This window comes from Mchenga conophoros, linkage group LG1 (assembly GCF_057382185.1).
Source record: "Mchenga conophoros isolate Kocher_MC1m ecotype Shallow Benthic linkage group LG1, M_conophoros_male_GT1.1, whole genome shotgun sequence".
Taxonomy (NCBI): Eukaryota; Metazoa; Chordata; class Actinopteri; order Cichliformes; family Cichlidae; genus Mchenga; species Mchenga conophoros.
Window position 1 is genome coordinate 36,458,669 of NC_140526.1, and position 21,892 is coordinate 36,480,560.

The 21,892-nt window shown below is 42.3% G+C and overlaps 1 protein-coding gene across 4 annotated transcripts; it reads right to left on the bottom strand.

Moving 5' to 3' along the window:
* Positions 1–291: 291 nt before the first annotated feature.
* wdhd1 (WD repeat and HMG-box DNA binding protein 1) lies at positions 292–21,262 on the bottom strand. 4 transcript variants are annotated; one of them, XM_085276506.1, is made up of 27 exons: positions 20,988–21,262; positions 19,105–19,153; positions 18,757–18,850; positions 18,213–18,324; positions 17,962–18,113; positions 15,443–15,554; positions 15,093–15,143; positions 14,915–15,010; positions 14,739–14,831; positions 13,165–13,271; positions 12,661–12,802; positions 11,724–11,925; positions 10,760–10,947; positions 10,502–10,686; positions 10,178–10,419; positions 9,703–9,840; positions 9,433–9,589; positions 9,170–9,284; positions 8,909–9,040; positions 8,604–8,827; positions 7,757–7,911; positions 7,622–7,678; positions 7,236–7,267; positions 6,127–6,291; positions 5,858–6,000; positions 5,601–5,736; positions 292–1,008 (listed from the first exon to the last, which is right to left on the bottom strand). In XM_085276506.1, the coding sequence occupies exons 1-27, from the start codon at positions 21,072–21,074 to the stop codon at positions 820–822; spliced, it is 3,555 nt and encodes a 1,184-aa protein (XP_085132632.1). In that variant the 5' UTR covers positions 21,075–21,262; the 3' UTR covers positions 292–819. The 4 variants fall into 4 exon arrangements, with proteins under 4 accessions (XP_085132632.1, XP_085132639.1, XP_085132624.1 ...); XM_085276513.1 differs by having other exon boundaries at positions 293–1,008; positions 11,724–11,928; positions 20,997–21,261; XM_085276498.1 differs by having other exon boundaries at positions 293–1,008; positions 11,724–11,928; positions 20,988–21,261.
* Positions 21,263–21,892: the final 630 nt, after the last annotated feature.

The following is a 21,892-nucleotide window of genomic DNA, read 5'->3' on the forward strand; positions in this document are numbered from 1 at the left end:
CAAGAACTCAAGCTTATTGATTAATAACTTTAGTCACTGCCGCTGCCCCCAGGTATACCCTGGTTTGTCCTCCATTCTGATTCTAATATTGACAAAAGTTTTCAAAATGAACTAAAACACTGAACCCAAACGTTTCCTGAGCTCACAGAGCTAGGGAGCCAAAGACCATTTCTCTGACTTCGACAAAGAGAAGTCTTTGTGCACATCCACAGCACTTCTGAGACTCTAAAGCCACATCCATCTTTTAAGTACAGTCTTGTATTTTGTTTAATTAGAATTACCACATGTTAGTAAGATGGCATAGAGTACAGCCTCTGTATCTTGAAAGTATTTTCATGTCTTCATGGAAAAAGCAAAAAAAAAACAAAAACAAAACCCAGAAGAACGCCACTTTAGATTTCATCATAAACCCCCAATGCTTAGGGAAGCTTTAAATGTAGCAATAGTTTGCCTAAGCTGTCACTCAGCAAGAAATTAACAGGGTTGTTGCTGGTTATGTCACAAAAGGGATACTGCCGAGCACCTTCACAGAGAGCTAAAGTCGGTATATTCAAACGCAGAGGTAAGGTAGGCCCTCAAACTTAGAAATCCTCTTTTGATATTTGAATTGATTAATAAGCTGTACAAAATTAAATCACAGACTAACATGTGAACTAACAAACATTTACATTTATTAAATTGTTAAAATACAGTAAGTGTAAAAAACAAACAAAGAAAAAAAAAAAAGAACCAAGTGTACATTTTTACTGAACATCACTCATCCGTCTCCAACACTGAGGGCAGTTGTTGATATACATGCGATCTCCGTCCACTGGAGGTTTAGTTTTGGTTAAACGCAAACACTGAAAGCTTGGAAGAGGGATCCAAAGACTTCTTCTTCTTGGCACTACTTTCATCAGCTTCGGCCTTTTCATTTTCACTTTCCAAGCCTTCTCCTCCTTCTGCTCTTTTCCTCTTCTTCAGATCTGCTGCGTCTCCGCTCTGGCCTTTAGCTCTTTCTGTCCATGACTAAAAGGGGGGGGGGATAGAATAGACAAGGATCGCACATGTTAATTACTGCACATTACAAAAACAAAAAATTGTATTGTTGTTTCTATACAGGCTCCAAACAACCTACGTGATGATGACGAAACGCACACATGGGCACTCGGGCGTGCAGTTTGAAATTGCATCCTGTCACGTATAATCACTATTGACAGCATGCATCTCTTTGGCCTGCTGGCTCTTTCCCTCCTCGAGCCCCCTCCTTTTCTCTAAGCCGACACAAAAGGAAGCGCTTTTCTGGACGTAATGGAGCCAGGATGAATCATCAGGCCTGGTGTGTGCAGTGCCAGCAACACACACGCACACACACTCTACACCTCCAGTGCTTAATGAAACACTGTCATTAACCCATGCATATTCACACAAGCAAACACACACACAAATGGCACCATTACAGAGCTGGTAGATGGTACAAGCTTTGACATATCACTAATCAGCTTCTGCTTTATTGAATATGGACTGAATAATTTTATCAACACAAAACTCGCGCACACACAGACACACACAATGGTCGAGCCGTTTTAGGCTAAAGTTAAGCCTGCAGGGCCATCATCTAGGTTCTTTTTTCTGTAAACATACAGCTGAAATGCACTTATACAAGTTAATAAAAATCATATCAACTCCTTTGGTTCAAACTTGAAAGAAAATTTCATTTTTTTTTAAAAATGTGAATGTTTAAATAAAATAACTGGCAGGTATGAAATGATGTCTTGTTCATGCTGACCATATTTTCCTCTGGCACTGGTCAATATTTCTTTTTGTTGTCTGACTAATTTTAGCTAATACGGTCAAACGCTAACTAATGTGGTCAGCGGCTAGCCCGCTAACTTTAGCTTTGGGGCTCGCTAACCCTGTTGCAAACAAAATACCATGTTAACCCACAGCTACAGTCTGTGTTGTGTTGGGAGCCGGTTGTTTTTTGACATTTGTGGTAAGTGGACTTTTCTAAGCTACTGTTAGCTAGTTTTGCTCACTGTTGACACTGTGAGCTTAATGGTTTCTTTATGGTCACTGCATCTTTTGTGTCAGGTGCCAACTGTGATGTCACTACAGCTACCGGTCTATACTGGTGCTCACTTGTGCCGGATATGCTTCAGTCTTCTCCTGAACGGTAGGTGTTGCTTCTCAGCAAAAAAAAAAACAAACCAAAACACCCCCCCCCCCCCCCCCTTAAGTATCAATGAGGTAGAAACAAGAAACAAAGATATTGCGGGTTTTTTTTTTAAAGTTTTCTACAGTTAGTCTCATCTTTTCAAACTGTTGCGGCTGTGTTTGTTGGTGTCAAACGGGCTGGCCCGAGTACTTCAGAAACTGCTGATCTGCAGTTTTCCTGAACAACCATCTCTAGCGTTCAAAGAGAATGGTGTGAAAAACAGAAAATATCCAACAATATTCAGCTAAGAACAAGAAAGTGTGCAATTTCACACATGCCTGCCAAAAGAGGACTGGTGGATTGGAAAAACACTGCCTGGTCTGAATGAGTCTCAATTTCTGCTGCATGCTAGGGTCAAAATTTGACAGGAAGAACAAGAGAGTGTGGATATAACCCACCCAGTATTTAAACAGTTTAGACTGGTTACAATCGTGGTGTTCTGCTGTAGGAATATTTTCTTGGCACACTCTGGGGGTCGCTTTGTATTAACTGAGAATCATTTAAACTCCGCAGCCTACACGAGCATTGTGGCTGGCCATGTCCATCCCTTTATAACCACAGTGTTTTTCTAATATGACTACATCATTTTCTGATGACTACATCTGGCAACGTAACTTATCATGTCGCAAAGCTCAGATCATATTAAACTGGTTTCTTGAACATGGCAATGACTCTAATGATCTTGCATGGCCTCAATCTAACAGAGCACCTTTTGAATGTGGTGGAAACTGGAATGTGCATCATGGGTGTGCAGCCGACACTCTGGATTCATCTTTCAGAACAGCTGAAAATTCGGATCAGAATTATGCTCCTGCTGATTGACCAGCCGATCGTCTCTCATGCATCAATGCTTTGCGCCCTCAGTGCCCAAACACACTTGACTGGGCTCCCAGGCAACAGGCATCCCCTCACCCCCACTTCCTCGTCATCCAGCTTTCTGCTGAGAGTCTTGATGTATGCAGGGTCAGGGCCAGTGTACCACAGAAGCACTCGGCTGGATGAAAGGACGAGGCGTGTCATTAGTGGCACAACCACCCTCATTCACTCACCTATTGACTGACCACAGCTGAGACACAGCATTTCAGAGAAAAGTGGTTAAAACCAAGCACTGGATTTCTTTTCTTTTTTTTGTTAATGTGACCCTGCAGGACTCTAATAACAGTACAACTTAATCGAGTGATTTTAAACTTTTGAATACATTTCTTTATATCTAGGAATCTACTTATCTATTTTATTCAAATCTGTAGACCTGCAGTCATTTTTAAAAATAAAAAGCTTCAGCAGGTTGGACAGCTCAAGCGGTACTGATGAGACTATTCGAAGCAGTTATGCTGGTTAGACTAGTGATGGGTGAGTTTTCAGATGAGCTGTTGCTGGGAAGCGGTACAACTAGCTCCCATGTTCTCAGCTTCTCATTAAAATGCGAAAAACATTTCAGTGCTTGGGAGGAAGAGAAGAGTACACGTATGGATACATTTCTCATTTGATGTGAAAGAAAATAAGACACTTTGTAAACAGTGTGGAGCAGCTATCAGCACAACACACTCTTACATTTTATATGTTATTCACCTGAACCAATTTCAGATCGAGTTTACTATAATTTTATGATATTTTCTCAACTGAAACTAGACTAAAGCTAAAAGAATTTAGATGGTTAAATTATGAGTAACACTAAATTCTAATTTGCTGAACACGTGACCATCTTTGATTTCTGAATGGGAATCAGCTTGGACTAGAAATATGGCCAAAAGCTGAAGTCAGCTTATGAAAACTGCAAATTGTGCACACCCACATAAAACTTTAAAGAATCCTTACAAGCGGAGGGCTGAAAATGGGATTCTCTGCATTTACAATTTCAGTTGGGTTACTGAAATTATAGACAAGGGTGTCAACGGGGGCTCCGGGGGTTGAGGATCAACCTGCCAAAGACTCCAATCACTGGACAGTAGAGCTGGGCGATATGAGATTTTTTCATATCACGATATGTTTTTTTCATTTCAGGCGATAACGATATCTATCACGATATGAGCCAAATAACTATATTTGTAAGATTTAAATGTGCCGTTGCTCACAAGTAAAATGTGAAATAATCAGCAGCTTGTTTTTATTTAAATATTTATTTCCCATAATAAGTTCAACAGGGTAGATGTACTTAAGGAACATGAGACTTTTTCAGATAAATAAAGGCAAATATTGCAAACTACACAAAAGGCAGCCGCTAAAGCGTTTAAGTTTCAAAATAGAACAAATGAAACAGACTAAATTGTCAATTCCACTTAGAAACAAAATATTAATTCTAAAAATAAATCTTAGTTTGTTTTACAGAAGAACAGACAAAACTGACTAACTTTTGTCAATATCAAATAAACTGAGAACTAAAAGGAAATTCTCAATCTCTCCTTGTTGTATAGCTGAGCTTTTCAAACAGTTTTAACAGTTACTTTAGTCTGACAAAAGCCGAATGACGAATTAGCGCTTCCAGTCAGAGACTGAGGCTACGTCCACACGTACACGGGTATTTTTGAAAACAGAGATTTTCCGTTTTCGTTTTAAAAAATAATCCCGTCCACACATAAAGGCAGAAATGAAGGAAAACGCTGCTATGAACATGCCAAAGCAGCAGGTGGCGCTAGATTCCTAACCGTGCAGAAATGTTGGCCAATCAGAAGTCTAGAAGCCTCGGTGGGAAAAAGTAAACAAAGCTGGGGCATAGAAGCAGAACAGAGTCGTATGTGTGGAGGGACAGTAACTGTGTGTATATGTAAGCATTTAAACACTGCAGAGAGTAGAATTAACAGTAACAGTATTGTAGAAATTTATTTCACTGAAACAATAACGTGGCGCACAGTGTGACGCATGCACCAGTTTATTGTATTTCCAGACTTGCTTTCGGCACAATTTACAGTGCACGCTACTCTGTTTTTTGTCAGACTTGAAATAGCCGAAATACCTTCACACTACGGAACTTCTATGGCTCTTCCGTTCGACAATCTCTCCGGCATTGGAACCATCATCTGTTTTCTCTTCGGTCACGCTCGGTTGATTTTTCTAGTCGGCACACTCATTTCCTCCATTATGCGCTGGCTGCTTCCCAAACAAACACACGTGCGGCGTGGCACTTGTGCTGTACGTAACAAGTCACGCGACGTGACGCTGCGGCTGTGATTGGTTCGGCTCTGCGCTACTTGATTTGGATTGGCTGACCCTTTTTTTTTTTTTTTTTTTAAGAGGACAAGAGCGGCGAGGTCTATCGCGATAGCTTAATTTCTCTATCGAGTAAAAGTTATATCGCGATACATATCGTTATCGTTCTATCGCCCAGCTCTACTGGACAGCTTTCGAAATTTTTGACATCACTGTTTTAGCAACCCCCCTCCTCTCTAAAACCCTCGATGTGTTATACCAGTCTCTCCTCCGCCGACAGCGTCCTGAAGCGTCCCATAGCCTCCTTGATGACGTCGGTCTCTTCCAGGTCAGGGTTGTCGGCTAGGATACTTTTCCTGTTCTCCTCCAACCAAAGCTGGAAGCCTGTCTTTGGCCTAAATGCACAGAGAAAACGAGAAATACTGCCCTGTTTAAAAACGCTCTACATGTAGAATCTGTTTTTGAACATCCCATTGTTCGAAGGGTCTAACCGTTTCTTCCTTTGAAATCTTTTACCTCTTGTTTTCAGAGTTATCTGCAGGTGGTCCTGGAGGCGGGGTGTCTGGTTGTTTCTGCAGATTTGCAGCTTGCTCTGTATTCTCCTGAACCTTCTTATTAGCTGTCTTTGTGGCAGCCATCTGCAGCAGAGTAGACTGAGTCTTCACAGGAAAAAAAGGACATTTTATTGTTTTGAAAGATGCATTATCTTTTCCAGGTACTATCATTTTGAGACCTCGGCACAGCTATGTGGAGACATGCTACAGCTTTAAATTCTGAGACGGTACCTTGGTTTTTGGCTTGGGGGCCAGAGGTTTGAGGATGGGACTTTTGCTGGGTTTCCCCCCAGAGCTGCTGAGCTGAGCTGACTTCTTGCTGGACGTCATGTTGTCCAGGATGTTTGTTACTCGCGGCTGACCGGATGAAGCTGACATTTTCCCCGAACCAGGAACCTGAACACACCAAAGCAATAACAAAATTTAAAGAAATATCTTAAAGATATTGTATATGTTCCTTATAGTCAACAAATCACATGAAAAACAGCAACAACAAAAACAGTGCGTTTCTTCTTCTTCTTTGCCACTGACTCCAAGGTGACTGAGCCACACCCGGTGGCTTACCAGGTACTTTATTAAGAAGAAAGCCTGTATATAAAAGATGGAGGCAGGAAAGTGATTTCACCCATCGTTTTAGTTTTTATACTGTACTTAACTGAGCCTTGAAGGCTAGCCAATACTTAAACCCTGCCTTAGTGTTTATCTCACTAAAAAGAGAAGGAAAGAGAAGTCAGTGTGCAATGGGGTAGCTTTCTTACAGAGTTGTGTACAGATCTTTTTGCAACCCGAGTCAGCTCCTGCTGGCCAATAGAGGCTGCTGTTCAGACTCCACACGGTGCATTTAAAAGCAGCTCCACAGACAGACAGGAGAGATGAAAGTGATATCTGAGGAATAAGCTAAACCTTCTTAAGAACCACTTCTCTCTCTTTAAACCTCTTACAGTCTTTATTCATATTCAAAACCAAAAGAGTCCGTTGTCTTTTATTAATGGCTAAACATCAAAAAATGACTAAAAGCCTTTTTCCATTAGTACCTACTTGGATTGGCTTGAGCGAGTGGACTTGTTTTCTATTACAATCGAGTGCTAGCTAATGTGTGTGGGGTCGCTATAGCAACACGGCCGAACGTCCTGTGACATCATCTGTGTGCACCACAAATGCCACAACAAAGGAGTTGGCAGTCTCATAAGACCTCATCAGATCGCCTGGAACCCCGGCCAAGCATGTTGTAAAAAAAAGCACATGGTACCGAGTCGCGTAGGTAATATTGGAAAAGGGCTATAATGAGACCACATCCTTGATTTTGACGAAATTAAAATCTAAGAAGTCACAGTTCTTACCTTAAAAGGATTTGCACGTCCCATTTTACCAACTGAAAAACAAGAGACACATTGGGAAGTGATTCAGATAAAACTGGCTGACCAAATTCTTCATTCAACACCTAATAACAGGTCTTGTTTCATATCTGAATATTAAAATGGGCTAGGGTGATGGGAGCGGCTGTCCCACTTTAATCTTACTCTGAAAACCTTCCAACAACTGACAAAGACTTGAAATGAAATCAAACCCAGCTAAAACTCCACTGACAGAGACACCACAAGTGTACAACATGAGGAGGACAGTACATGGCCATTGGGTTATTTGGGTTATTTGTCCTACATCACGCTAAAGTGACTCACCATAATACCGAACATCTAAGCTGACTGACAGATATGCGTTTACTCACTTGGTGTCGGAGACGGCTCGATGGGTGAGCCGGCTTCTTTAGCAAACGGGTTCACACCTGACAGACATGGAGGAGGCGTGTTAGCATGTTAGCAGCAGCACTGGCAACTTGTGCAAAGTAGGAGGTGGAACTGACGTTTTTTAGTTTCTGTCGCCTCTTCCGGCTCCATCTCCTGTCTGTCCTCTTCCTCCATGAGCTCTTCTCCTCTTTCCTCCTCATCCTCTTGCTCCTCCTGCTGATTCTGTCTTCTGCTGTAACGTCCCCCCGCTGTGACGTCGGTGTGGCCATACCTGTGCAAAAAGAGAGCGAATACTGCTATTTTTAATCTGTTTGTAAACTATAAAATAAATTGGAGGAGACTGATGAAGGTTTTACACTTAAAATGCTGCAATAAATGTTACATGGTTGATATTTGTTCTTCCTTCATCCATATAAAAATAACATATAAATAACCTATTTAAAAAAAAGTGTTTAAGGTTTCACATCATAAAAGAGCTCTGCTTTTTTTTCTTCTCTCACCCCAACCGGTCGCAGCAGATGGCCCCGCCCCTCCCTGAGCCTGGTTCTGCCGGAGGTTTCTTCCTGCTAAAAGGGAGTTTTTCCTTCCCACTGTCGTACAAAGTGCTTGCTCATAAGGGGTCATATGATTGTTGGGTTTTTCCTCTGTATCAATTATGTACGATCTACAGTACAATATAAAGCGCCTTGAGGCGACTGTTGTTGTGGTGAATTGCTTTTTTAACCAAGTAACCATCTCGTTGAAGAACATGTATCAGCTGACCTGCTTTGATAAAGATAATTTTATTGAAATGACACACTCCTTGTGTGGTATCTATGCTGCGCTCAGCGGTGACGTGAAGTCGTCTGACAGTGCTATAGGGTAGTCACCCATAAAGGGTGAGGTTTGTTATTTTGGCCAAAGCCAGACAGTCCAGATTAATTTACACAAACAGTGAAAGTGATGCATGCTTTTTGACATTACCCAGAGCTCCGTCTCGTGCTGGAGTATTCAGGCTCCTCTTCCTGCTCCTCTTGCTCTTCTTCCTGCATCTGGTTGGATTTCTCCAGAGCAATCTCACTGAGCCGCTGTGCGAGGGCCATGCGTCTGGATCGGGATGCGTATCGTATGGCCAGAGTCACCACGTTCTGGGTCATCATCTCTGCCAGCTCCACACAGCGAAACTCTCGCTCCAGTTTGCAGGACAACTGTAAGAAAACAACAACTCTAAACAAATCTGTACTTTGGGAGTGTCTCGATCACCAAGTGTTTGCAGCATTCACACTTACTGCAAACATCTTCATGAGCAGCTCCTGCTGCTCCTTCTGGGACTGATTCTGAGCGTCTTCATCTATTTCGTAGCCGCTGGAGGACAGGAAGCTGTAGTGGTCGTGGAAAAGGACCGAACGCCAGAACTGCTCCTGAATAACAGCGGAGGATAGGCTCAGCTGTTACTGGATCCATGACACCACTGAGCCACCTGAAAAGATCTGAGGACTGGATTATTTCGATAACCCATTGTCCAGGTGCTCATTCTTGTGTTTATTTACCTCCATCTGCCCCTTCTCTGTTGTGGTCTGACACAGGGGCAGCTTGAAGGGTAGGATGGCCACGGCCGGTCTGGGCAGGGTGGGAGGATACCTGGAGCCTTTACATGGAATACACCTAACAGGACGAGGACAGAAGGAATGTCAGCCTCTAAGAAGCAATAATTAACCAGCATCGAGTATCGGCTCATATGCACCACTCAGTCACTTTTTATTTCCTGTTCAAACTGCTAAATCAATGAGCTGTGATGCAGATGAAAGCTCACCTGAGCTGCTGAGGGTTCTCGTGCACTCCAACCACCCAGTAGTGATCTGATTTGCTCTTGCAGGTCTCCCTGGTGTTGCACACTGGAGTCCATGTGTTGCCCAGGGAGCGGTTCAGCATTCGCACCACGCCGTCTGAATCCACATAGCACGGGGTACCTGAAAGACCACGAGATGTATTCCAGGACAGGTTGTTCCAAATCATCACCAGCAGCAAAGTAATGATGCTTCCCATGAGATTCTTTCACATTATAATATCTTGACATACTGACCCTGGGCTGTGAAGCCGAGCCAAGACAAGTACGATTTTTGAGAGAGGGGGAGGGGTTCGCCACTGATGAGTTGCCTCCTCTTTCGACTTAACTGCAGCAGCTGGACACCCAGAGCCTGTTCTCCATCGAAACCTGTAGCTGGTGGTGGAAAACGAGACACATGTAAAGAGCTGGAAGATAACACTGCAAACTGCAGTACTTATATTTGGAGAGAGTGGAAATTTCCAGATCACAGCTTAAGAGTGGGGGGTTGCCTTTACTCTCATCTCTTGTGCTGCACATTTTACATTTACACTCTGTGGTGACTCCATGTGGTGGAAAGTAAACTGAATGAACGGAACTGACATGCAACAATGACACACCGACAGTTACATCACAAAGCTAAGAATAAATAAATAATTCCTAATTTTATTTTTGAACCATACAAGCACATGCAATGTGCTGATTATCACAGAGGAGTGTGTGTGTCTCTAACCCCGATGGTAGACGACGAGCAGCTGCTCTCCATGTCCTGCCATGCAGACCACAGGCCCTGGCAGGCTGAACAATTCTCTCTGTACTCCTCCGATGGAGAAGAGCCTGATCATCAGCGTGCTGGTGGCGACTGCTGCCCAGCCTTGACCCAGACAAAGCGCCCTCACGTCCTCCCCTTTAGGAAGGTCGACCATCCACTCCTTATTGGTGTCCCACGAGGAGAAGTGAAGGCACTGCAGCTTACTGGAGAGAGAGAGGGGGAAAATACTGAAAGGGGAGAAATAAATAAATAAATCCCCAGAAGCAGGTCAGGTGGAAGTTTTACCTAGCGAGCTCTTCTGTGCTGGGGCAGGCCAGCAGCACGGCCTCCTGGGAGAGATCAGCCACGGTGTGACCCAGTGAGTTGGTGAGGTGCATGGCGTGGTGCACGGCCGTGTCGTGAAACTCCACATCGATGGCGTTGTCCTGCTCGTCGTTGTAGCCTCGCACTATACCCACGGAGTTCCACATCTGAGGCACAGTTTGCTGTTATGACATGCGAGCAACTCAGATTTACAGTTTAATGACTCTCAGTGTGTCCTACCATGAAGCGGTGTGTGAGATGTGCAGGGGTGGAGCCTGGCTGGAAGGCTTTCTGGGGAGGAGTTGGCACGGGCCCCTCGTAGACAGGACGCAGGGGCACCACTGGGGCTGCTGCAGGCGCCACAGAACTGCCTGCGTCATTGTCGTCGTCCCCCAATTTGTCCTGACCAAGCTTCAGTGATCCTGTGTCTGAATGAAAAAAACAAAAAAATAAATGGAGTAATTTCAGGTGATGTCTCCATTCATGTGCGATGTATGCTGAGACATGCTGCGATGATCACAGTTTCACTTCTTCTAAAATCTGAACACCTTGTAACTTTAATCACCTAATTATTTTTTTTCCCCATAGATTAACATTACCAGTTAAAGACAGCAATAGGCTAACCTGCACAAAGACAAACTTCACTGCCTTCTCCACTAGATAGTGCTGACTTTAGGAAACATTTGCTTTGCTTATAATGATGACAAACATAACGATAATTAACAGGTTAAACATTGACTGCAGGTGGTGGAAATTCATGCAAACAGTTGTAACTGTGCCTCTTGAGCCTGAAATCCAAGTTCATGCTACAGACTTTCTGATCAAAATTCAAATAAAAACTCTAAACACTTGTTTTGATGTTGAACTTTTGCAATTGAGCTCTTTAGTTAAGATTTTTTTTTTTGCTTCTTTCACAAAGTCGAATCTGTTTTTTTCTGCACACAGAAAAACTTTTAGCCTTCCCTTCGCAAGAATTTCTAATTTCCTAATCTCGATCTTTGAACGTTGCGTTTCCTGTGTTTTGTAATACACTTTCAATTATTTCTGACATTTTAAGGACCAAACTATTGCTCGAGAACATAACTGCAAGATCAATAAATGATGAAAATAATAGTTAGGTACAGCAGGAGTTTGTGATGGCCAGATCACCTCGCTTTTATCTTCCATCTGTATTCGCCCCCTCAATGACCCCATCTTCACCCACCTAGTGAGTTCTCGTCGTCCAGGAACGCTCCTCTGTTCTTCACCCGCCCAGTCGCAGGCACCAGGAAATCGTCATCGTCATCGTCCCAGCCAACGGCTTTCTTAGCTGGAGACTTTGTGTCACTCAGTCCTTCATCCATCAGTCTGTCATCGTCATCATCAAACAGGTCATCATAGTCTTTTGCAGGATTTTTTGCAGCGACCTGCTGAAAGTCCATGACAGATTTAAGCAGCTTGAATTTAACTGAACAAAAGAAAAAAAGGGAGACTTTGAAGCTGGGCGTGTTTACAGTTGTGTTATGAACTAACCGCAAACAACGCTCAACTGGTTATAAATGCAATCTGGTAACTTAACAATCTATGGACGCTGTTGTTCCTGAACAAAGAATATGCAATAGCACTAAAAGGCATTAAAAAACTCTGGGGCCTCTGGATGTCTGGGGCCTGGATCTCCTCCATACCTGCTTCATGCCCTGGGGGACGGGGCTGTGGCTCCCCACACTCCCTAGCAGATCGTTACATGGAGAAACCTTTGGAATACAAGCATGCTGATCCACACAGGTGTGCACACAGGTGTACACTCGGGTGTTCAGACGCGGACTACAGCTTTCTTGGTAAAATAAATCCGCTTGGCATCTTTCTTGGTCGTAAGACAACAATTCTGATGGCTAAAGATCCAAACGGGACAAAAAAGAAAGATAAAAAAGAAAAAGAAAAAAAAAAGTAGTGATAACTTCCTGATTTTAAAGCTTTGACCTGTAAATTTATGTTTTACAAGTGACTTGTCTGTAGTTAGATTTCCTTTTATTACGGCAGAGATCTATCCCAGCTAATCTAATGAAGAAAGATAACCTGCAGAGCTGGATGAGTCTCAAAATCTTACTTCATGGTACAGGGATGTACAGAGGGGGTACAAAAAAAGGTTACTTGAGCAGTACCTTGGTCCTATTGTTATCAGCTGTGGAGGTGCCGAGTCCGTCCAGCAGGCCCAGGCAGCCCTCAGTGTCCGTGTAGGCAATATGGCTGCCTGATGGATGCCAGGCCAAACTGCACACTGTGAAGCCTTTCTCGTGTTTCTGCCTACAGCAGAGAGCAGAAAGCTTAAACTTTAGTGGTGAGCAACATCTACTGTTCAATGTTGCTTTTGGCAGAGACTACAAGAAGATTTACATCATCTGTGCATAAACTATATAAAGAGACACAAGCCCAAGAAAGAACACACGATTTGTTTAATACAAATACTGGGGGAGGGGAAAAACACATAATAAACTATTCCTTTAATGATGACACCAGCCTTTAAGTCTCGGTTATCTTTAGCCCTCAAGCACTGGGAACCAAGGTAAACAATTTCATCAGCATCAGTCCCCTAAACTGGTTTACCCTTTACCCGTCATATATATGCTTTTAAATTCACTCAGCGTCTGCACAGCTTTGTTTCCTACCTTTCCACACACAGCTTGCTGTTCACGTCCCACACTGTAAGTAAACCCCCCACGCAGCCAGCTGCCAGGAAACGCTCGCAAGGAGACCAAGACACCACGTTAATGGGCTGCAAAAATTAAGGAGGGGAAATCAAATTTAAGAAAAAAGAAAAATAATGATTGAGTTGTTTCGGCTATTTAATATCTAAATAACTCACTCACTGGTTTTAATAATAAAACAAACAAACAAACAAACAGTAAAAACTCCCACAAAGGGGTTTAAAATAAATTGAATAAACCTTTAATGAAATAAAACTACCATTCAATTCTTCTTTAAGGTCAAACTAAGAAGTGAATAATATATATACACTAGGAACAAAAGTACCCGGCCACACCTGCTAAAAGGTATAGTCAGTATTTTTTTTAAGGTTATTTAAAACATAAAAGAACATTGTACTCAAAAATATCTCTTTATTTGTAATTACATCTTCCAACGAACTGATATGTTCTCATAAACATAGAATTAATCAATTAAAAATTCATACAAGGGGAAGAAGTGACTCATAAACTCGTATCAGACTCCTTTCACAAAGTTTTGAAGAGTAAATAGAATGAGTCCTGCTAAAGGGTGAGGTGCTGCAACAGGAAGCCATCATGGCAACAATGCAGTTAATTAAACTTCTTCCCTCCCAGATATTTCAGGATCTATTGTAAATGATATTGTTGCAAAGTGGAAGGGTTTAGGAACATGTCAAGTTACAGAGCGGGGTCACCAAGTGCTGAGGTGCACAGGGTGTAAAAGCCTCCAGCGCTCTGCTGACTCAGTAACTGCAGAGTTCAAACCTCCTCCTGTGGTGAGAGCTTCATGGTGTGGACTTCAATGGCTGAGCTGCACCTATACACAGTTAGTACTTTGTCCATATAGTACTTAAGCAGTCTCAAGCTAAACCTTCTCCAAAAAAATAATCGTATCTAGCCTTTTATCTTATCTAATCACAGAGTGGTTTCACACAGTGATTCTCCCATTGTATCAAACAGACCATTAAAATTGTACTTTGTATTTCTGTAGTGAATACTTTCTTTCTAAACCCAGAACTTTATTTTAAAACCTGTGTTTGCACTGTCTGTGCCTTTTGCAATTATCCTGCTGTGTAGTAAAGGCCATCCAGGTGGCAAGTCCAGTTCTACTATTTTATTAGCCTGGTCCTCAACATTAAATAAGTAATGCATGTCTGCGTGTTTCACCCTGCAGTGTACGAATTTAACTTGCATCTCAAGCTTGGTAGTGCTAGCTGATAACTTAACAGTCCACCCTTCAAACTAAATGTATTCATTTTTAATATAGAAGAAACATCCCAGTCCAACCAAAAATGTGATGTCCCAGATGCTGCTTCCTTCTTTAACATACAGTCTTTGGTCATGATGCCAAAAGCAGTGCTAAATATTGCTGTACTACTTAGCATTAGCATACAAATAGATCAGCATATTGATGTCCTAGACAGGATTGTGAGGCCATGTACACAGTTACAACAAATACTGCTTATACTGATAGTCAGGTGTAAAATGTGCACCACGTCGACAATACTGGACCTCACCTGTGCGAGCAGATCATCGGACAGAGTGCTCACGTGGTCCCAGGAGCCTCGCTCGTACAGGTGTACCTTGGTTTCAACAGGAACAGCTAAAAACTGACAAATGCAAATGTTTTGTTATTTTAGGACTGACGTCTTTCTCGCTCTCATTCAAGGCAGCAAAGAGACGTGTCACCAACCTTTCCCATCCCGGGCTGCCAGGCCAAACGACACAGAGACTTGGCGTTAGTGACGTCATTTGACTTCTGCAGCAGAGGCCAACTGATCACCTGAGTCTGAGAAAGAAGATAAAAATCATGTAGAAAATCAGAATTATGTGCATTTTTCTAATTGAAAAGTGCTGAAATGCTGATGTACCTGCTCCTCAATATTCCACACCACCACAGAGCCATCACAGCTAGCAGAGGCCTGAAAGACAAAGGCGACAGTGATGTGATGTACGACAGGTGTCCTCAGGTTATAAATTCTCTTCTCTCTTTTTTTTTTTTTTTTTTTTTTTAAAACACTGTGTGGTTCTCTTTTGTATTTATACATTTAAATGAAAACTCTAAATGGAAGCAACCACAGTAATATGATGAGGAACAATGGGGTGTGGGTTCATATTAAGTTGCAATGAAATGAAGATATTGTCCCATTTGTAACTCAACACAAATACTCACTTCAGCCTCTGTGTTGAATTTCTGCTTTCAGACACAAGATTCACTCACCAAGAAGTCATCTTTGGGGTCAAAGGTGACGCTGAGGACAGGTGCCTCGTGACCCCTGAGTGTTTTCTGTTGACTGCTGTCTGACACCTCCACCACCTTAACCATGAAGTCACTGTGGAAAAAGGAGAAAGGTAAGCTGTGTTCACACGTCACCGACTGCCTGCCAGTGAGCAGCGGCATAGTTGAGAGGAAGGGTCCATCAGCTGTGACCTAACACAAGTGCAAATTGTCAAATCAATGAACAAGAGGAGCAAAACATCACAGATTTCCTTCACCGTCTACCAGAAGGTAGATGCCGAATCTGCCCTAACAGCCACAGATGCCTGAATCTGAACAATCAATCCCACTACTGAAATTACCAGGGTGAAAATAGCAGCATCAATACGGCACCTTGCTCTGTGCTTTTATTACTGTCATAAACCTGTTTAGGGCAAATCATTTCTGGCAGCAAACACACGTTTATCTCCAATCTGGACTAATCAGAAACCAATCCGCCTGCGAGCTGGAAACATCACAGCTGTGTGGAGCTGATTCTGCACTGAAGGAACAATAATGAACCTAATGGGATCACCTTGTGCTGTAGCCATAAACACGCACACACACACCTGGGGGGGGCATCCCGTTACGCACGACTGCCTCACCAGGTGCCACGGGAGAAATTGAGGCAGACGTGGACGTGCATGGTTTAGCAAAGCAGAAGTGACATTTGTTCATCTTTCAGCATCATTGGTGGAAAATATCACAGAAGCAACACATGAGTGTGTCTGGTCAGCTGTAACTCAATTAATTCTGAAGGTTTGCACCGGACATCAGGTCATGTCAGGTGTGAGGTCAGAGGTAGTCCAACTCTTCCAGCACATCAATACATGCCATTGCCAGAATGTTTGCTGTGTCTCCCAGCACAGTCTCAAGGAGACTCCAGTGCTGGGACAGTTAATCTAGGAGAGCTGGACAGGACAGTTTCTGGAGGGTGGCTTGAGGATCCTAGGTCCCCGACTGGGCCCTGTGCTCACTCTGTACTCACCATGGAGCCTGACTTACATTAGCCATTGAATACCAGAATTAACAGACAAGAGCAGGTACGTGTGAAAAGGTCTGGAGAAGCCGTAGAGAAAAGTTATACATTATTCAGCATGACCGATTTGGTGGTGGATCAGTGGCATATCCATGGAGGGATGCACAATTCTCTACAGGCTAGGCAACAAAACCATGACTGCTGCGCATCCTGGATTCCTCCCGTTGAGCACCGGGAGGCCTCATCTCATTTGAAATGTCCAAGCTGTGTAAACACTGGGCAGCAACAAATTCGGACCTGGACTGGGTTCTAATGGAACGTGAACTGGCCTTTCCATTTACCCCCATTGAGGTGTTGGCTCAAAAACCGTACAATAAAGGGAATAGAGCAGATAACCCTATTTTAAAGTTTTCAAAAATGGTGTGGCAAGAGGTTCACAAGAGCTGCAGTCTGTCCCCATGCTTTCAAAAATATGCACCCCTGTGGCACAACCCCAAAATAAAAATAGGTAAACAAGCAATTTATTGGCCACAGTGGCACAAAAAAGGCATAAGATTAATAAGTGATTTATATGAATATAACACACTCATGTCTTTTAATGATCTGACAGTAAAGTTTAACTTGGAAGGACCCGGCCATTTCTGGTGATATTTACAAATTAGAGACTGTCTGAAAGATATAATAAAGTTGTCTCAGGAGAAAAATCTCAACTTCCACCCTTACTTACAAAGGCAAAACAACACATGTAGAAGTCTTAAAAGTATTTGGGAGAAAAGATCTGGATTGTTCCTTTGACGAGGGAACATGGGATTCAGTCATCTCTGAAAATGCCTCATGTGGCGATAGTAAGCAGGCAGCTCCTGGAGCACGAAGGAACTGATATTACTGACTGCCCTCCAGAGCTCAGTGATGCCCTGGTCCAGATCAGGGAGAAAATCCCCTCCCCCATTATTGTCTCATTAGGAGCAGGACCCTACATTGTCAGGCACACATTAAAGTACACATTATTATGAGAGAAAAAAAAAGGCGGGTGGGGGACAGGGATAGCTCAATAGGTAAAGTGTTGGCCCCGTGATTGGAAGGTCAGGGGTTCGATTCCCCTGAACGGCTACCTTGAGGTACCCCTGAGCAAGGTACCGTCCCTACACACTGCTCCCCGGGTGCCCAATGGCAGCCCACTGCTTCACTGAGTGAATGGGTTAAATGTAGAGAGAAATTTCCCCACGGGGGTCAATAAAGTATACATTATTATTACATGTAATATGCAGGGGCCATACAAACCACGAAGTACCATCTGAGCTGGAATGAATGAATGGACTGATGATGTGGCATCCTTTCATTCCTTACACACCATCCAGCCCATATCTGTATCTGGCAATGAGCCAGCAAAGTTAGTTATCTTTTAACCTTAATTAATGCTCCTTCAAATATCTAAGGTATTACTTTTATCCCGTTTTCATTTATATCATTTCAGTTCAGCACAAGCTAGCCAACTATCAAGTACCTGGACCCAGCTGCAACTCTCGAGCCAATGCTGTTGAAGGCGACGTGTGTGGCATTGGTGGTGAAGCGGGTCAAGATGCCGTCTGGATCGCCGTCAGGAAATGTGTGGATCTGCACGGTGTTGTTGGAGCTCGCCGTTACCAGCTTGCCATTCTGTGGAGCAGAGAACACATTGGTCCAAACATCACTTGTATGATGCAGAGTGTCACCGAATAATGATGACATCTGTAGAAAAGTCAGAGAAAATCCAACCTTCAGTGCCAGAGAGTAAGCCTTCTCCCCGACAGTGATAAACTTTGGATCATCATCATCCAGACTCTCCCAGATCCGAACATCTCCATCATTTCCGCAGGTTACAATGAACCTGTGGACAATTTGATCAGGCTAGTTTACAGAAACTTTGTGCAGCATAAGATTGATGAAATGATCTGTTTAAATTATTAAGTCTACCAGAAACCAAAATCAGGACTGTGAACGACTTCAGTTTAACGTGGCATAGAATTTAAATGAATCACATTTTACTCAGTTTCAGCCCATTGAAAGACTTGTGTTGTCATTGATGTCACTGTGAGACTGATGCGCTCAAGTTCATATGTACTTGCCTGGTCTGGTCTGACTAACCTGCGGGCTACACTAATAATTTAAAGGACATGTTTGTAAAGCAATACTTTCACAGGCTGTGGGCCGATCATAGGTAAAATCTGAGTCTTAAACGCAATCAGATCACAGCTTTACTTGTACATTAGCTGTCAAAGTCAGTGCTCAAAGGGAGACACTTTTTTGTTTTCAGACTCACCTCCCAGTGTCATCAAAGCACACCTCGGTGTGTCCTTCAGAGTGGCCGTAGCGCATCGGCTTCCTTTCACATGGCATTTTGACAAAGCACCAGACTGAAGAGAGGAGAAAACACGTGAAAACCTCTTCTTCTATCAAGTAACACAGTCTACACCTGCTCCTCCACCACTGCTGCCTTATTAACCCATGGAGAGCTAACAGCAGAGTTGAGCTAACGCTAACAATAGAGCTAAATATAGCCGACCACACTCGTACAAACTCCACGGTGTTCACGGCATCAGACACTAAACCACTGGAGGCAGTTTTACACTGAGCTGTGAACAGAGTATTTCGTTAGAAATCAACTTACACGTTTCTTGGGTGGACACACTCGGTCCTCTTCTCCTGAATCTCCCGCGCTGCGTTGAAAACAAGGAAACGTCACGTCACGACTCCCGCCAGCAACGTCATGACGCAAATTTTGTAATCCCTCCCACGTTTGAAGCAAGGATCGGGATTTGGGGTTTATTTATTTATTCATTCATTCATTTATCGAAAGGCTATTTACGACAGATTTTGGACAGTGGTTGAGACACACGCTGTTATTATTTTATTCCAGTGTTATCTGAGGAAATGTGCCTTAAAGCATTGAAACAGTATTTTAATTTTTCTGTCGTTTTCCGACAAATTTATTTTACACTACAGTTGGATGGTGCATGCAAGTGATACATACATTATATAATTATATAATTAGGCTCTTGTCTGTTAGAGGACTTTAAAATGTAATATTTTAATGTACACATTTTAATGTATTATTATTATTATTATTATTATTATTATTATTATTATTATTGTCAGTAGTAGTAGTATTATTATTTTAAGTCAGACAGGAGTCTTTCAGTTCATCTCACATTTATGATTCGAACAATACATGTGTTGTAATTTTAATTTAAAAAATAATTTTTTTAAAGAATGAATGAAAGAATATAATTTCACTTGATTCGCATTTGTTTGGATAATGCACATTCTATTTTTCAGACTGACGCTTTCCACTGTAACACACATGGAAACATAGTGAGGGTATAAGACTAAAGTCCATGTAAATATTCACTCAAAAAACCTTTTTGTTTAATTATTTATTTATATGAACCTTTTAATATATATAGATTATGCACCCCTCAGTGTTTTCTCAGGGGATACTTTGATTAGTGGAACAGGAAGTTCTCTGCTGGCAGACATCAGTGTGTCTGAATATTATATCATTGATGTGTAATATTGTACCAGGACATGTGAAGCAGGCCTAAAGCTTAGTTATGTGTTTTAGTCTACACAGGGCTGCCAAATGCAGTCATGTACTAACATAAAACCTCAAAAGCAAAGTTCTTGAACTTGGAAATCCACTGTAAGATGCATCCAATATAACAGCGCACGATGGCTTCGCGTTGCTGAAAACCTAAGCTCCTTAATCAGCTCCTATGAGACAACATTAATACTTTATGTACATGGGTCAGGAAGATCAATAGACATGGCTCCTGAGTCTCTCCATTGCCTGGCTACTGACTTGTGTGCAATCAGGGTGATGAAACATAAAGTTTGCCACATGAAAGACAAACAAGTATGAGAAAGTGATCAGCAAGTGTCTGGTTTATTTCATGTTTAAAATGAAAACTGTAATTTTCTGGCTTTTATCCCATGAAGGATTAAAAAATAGTAGATGCTCAATTTCCTGTGCTACAAGAATCCCACAAATATTTCAAACTGAGTTTAAGTCAACACAGAAAAAAAGGAGCATTTTCTCTGTGGTACATTGGTACTGAACCCAAGATTGCAAGGGAACGTCCTTAAAGCTGAACTAAGATGATTTTATAAATAAACTAAGAAGCTACAGTTCTGTGCAAAAGTTTTGAGTCACCCCTCTTTTTAATATCTGTTGTTAATATCTGTTGCCACACTTTCTACGTGTGGCTACCTTCCTTTACCTCCTCCTTTGGTCTGATCCACTAGAGGGCCCTGTCACCTTAAAGTAAGCATGCAATATGTAGTTTTGGGGTATTTGCTGAAACTAGCTCTATATTATTATATCTAATTTTGAACAGTAACAATGTAACAAAAGCTCAAAAAAGACCACAGCCTGACAAAAGACTAGCGAATAATCAGTCTCTGTTTCAAATACTGAAGTAAGAAACACCGTGGTCCCCAAAAACATGATGGCTACATGATGAATATTTCATACACACAAGTGTAGCTACTCACGCAAGTCACCTCAGCACATTTTCTTTTTCTTTGCACTGGCGTTGCAAAGAGGCTGAACAACACACAAATCAAATGAAAAATCTGCATTCCACACCAGCTTTGCGTTTGTGTGTGTGTGTGGGTGCGGTCTTTTTCATGTCCTTATCTCCAAAAGAAGCGCTGGCATTTAGAGGTGTCCTTTGCCAAGAGCAGGATGAATTGTTTTCAGAGTGATACTTCAAAAGCAGCATTTTCCGTACCATTAACTTGTCTAACTGTGACACAGCTGCAGCGTGAACACGCAGGCATACACATGATGTAGGGGAGACCGGGGATAGTTGTAACGTGGGTCAGTTGTAACACTTCCAATTTCTCCAATCAGGGCTAAGTTTCAAATGATGTGACTCATCCTGTGCATGCCCAACTCAGTTGTGCTATCACATGTGAAAAATCAGCACATTTTGTCAAACACAAACAATTTAACACGAAAAAAAGTAATTTGTATGCCAAAAATTAAGTTTTTCTACTTTATTTCAATTTCTAATAGCATTATCTGCTTTGCAGTTAAACTCATCAAACTTAAATTATGTTATTTGTATGTCTATGGGGATATATTCTGTGTAAGTCTTTAGTGCTAATGTTTTAGCCGTTGGCTGTAATGTTAGCTAGTTCATGGCTATAGGAGTCTGGGTCAGTTGTAACAGCAACAGTCTGGGTCAGTTGTAACAATAACGCAGATGTTACAACTTACCACACTATTACTTTAACTTATATTAAACAAGTTGGGGCAACGACATCAGCAGAGAGAGGTTCACTGGTCGCACTTGTAGGACGATCTGATTTCCTCGTGTCAGCATTGTTCCCACATCATCATAATTAATGTTGTTCCAGGTTCAACATTGCAAGTGACCAATCACCTTCTTGTG

What these genes read in the sequence shown, in the direction of transcription:
- wdhd1 (XM_085276498.1), bottom strand. Translation starts at nt 21,074, where the DNA reads ATGCAGATTTTTCATTTGATTTGTGTGTTGTTCAGCCTCTTTGCAACG. An exon ending in GGCAGCCCGGGATGGGAAAG is followed by an intron (nt 14,832 to 14,914) that starts GTTGGTGACACG and finishes TGCATTTGTCAG; the next exon opens with TTTTTAGCTGTTCCTGTTGA. An exon ending in CCCCCAAGCCAAAAACCAAG is followed by an intron (nt 6,001 to 6,126) that starts GTACCGTCTCAG and finishes TTTCCTGTGAAG; the next exon opens with ACTCAGTCTACTCTGCTGCA.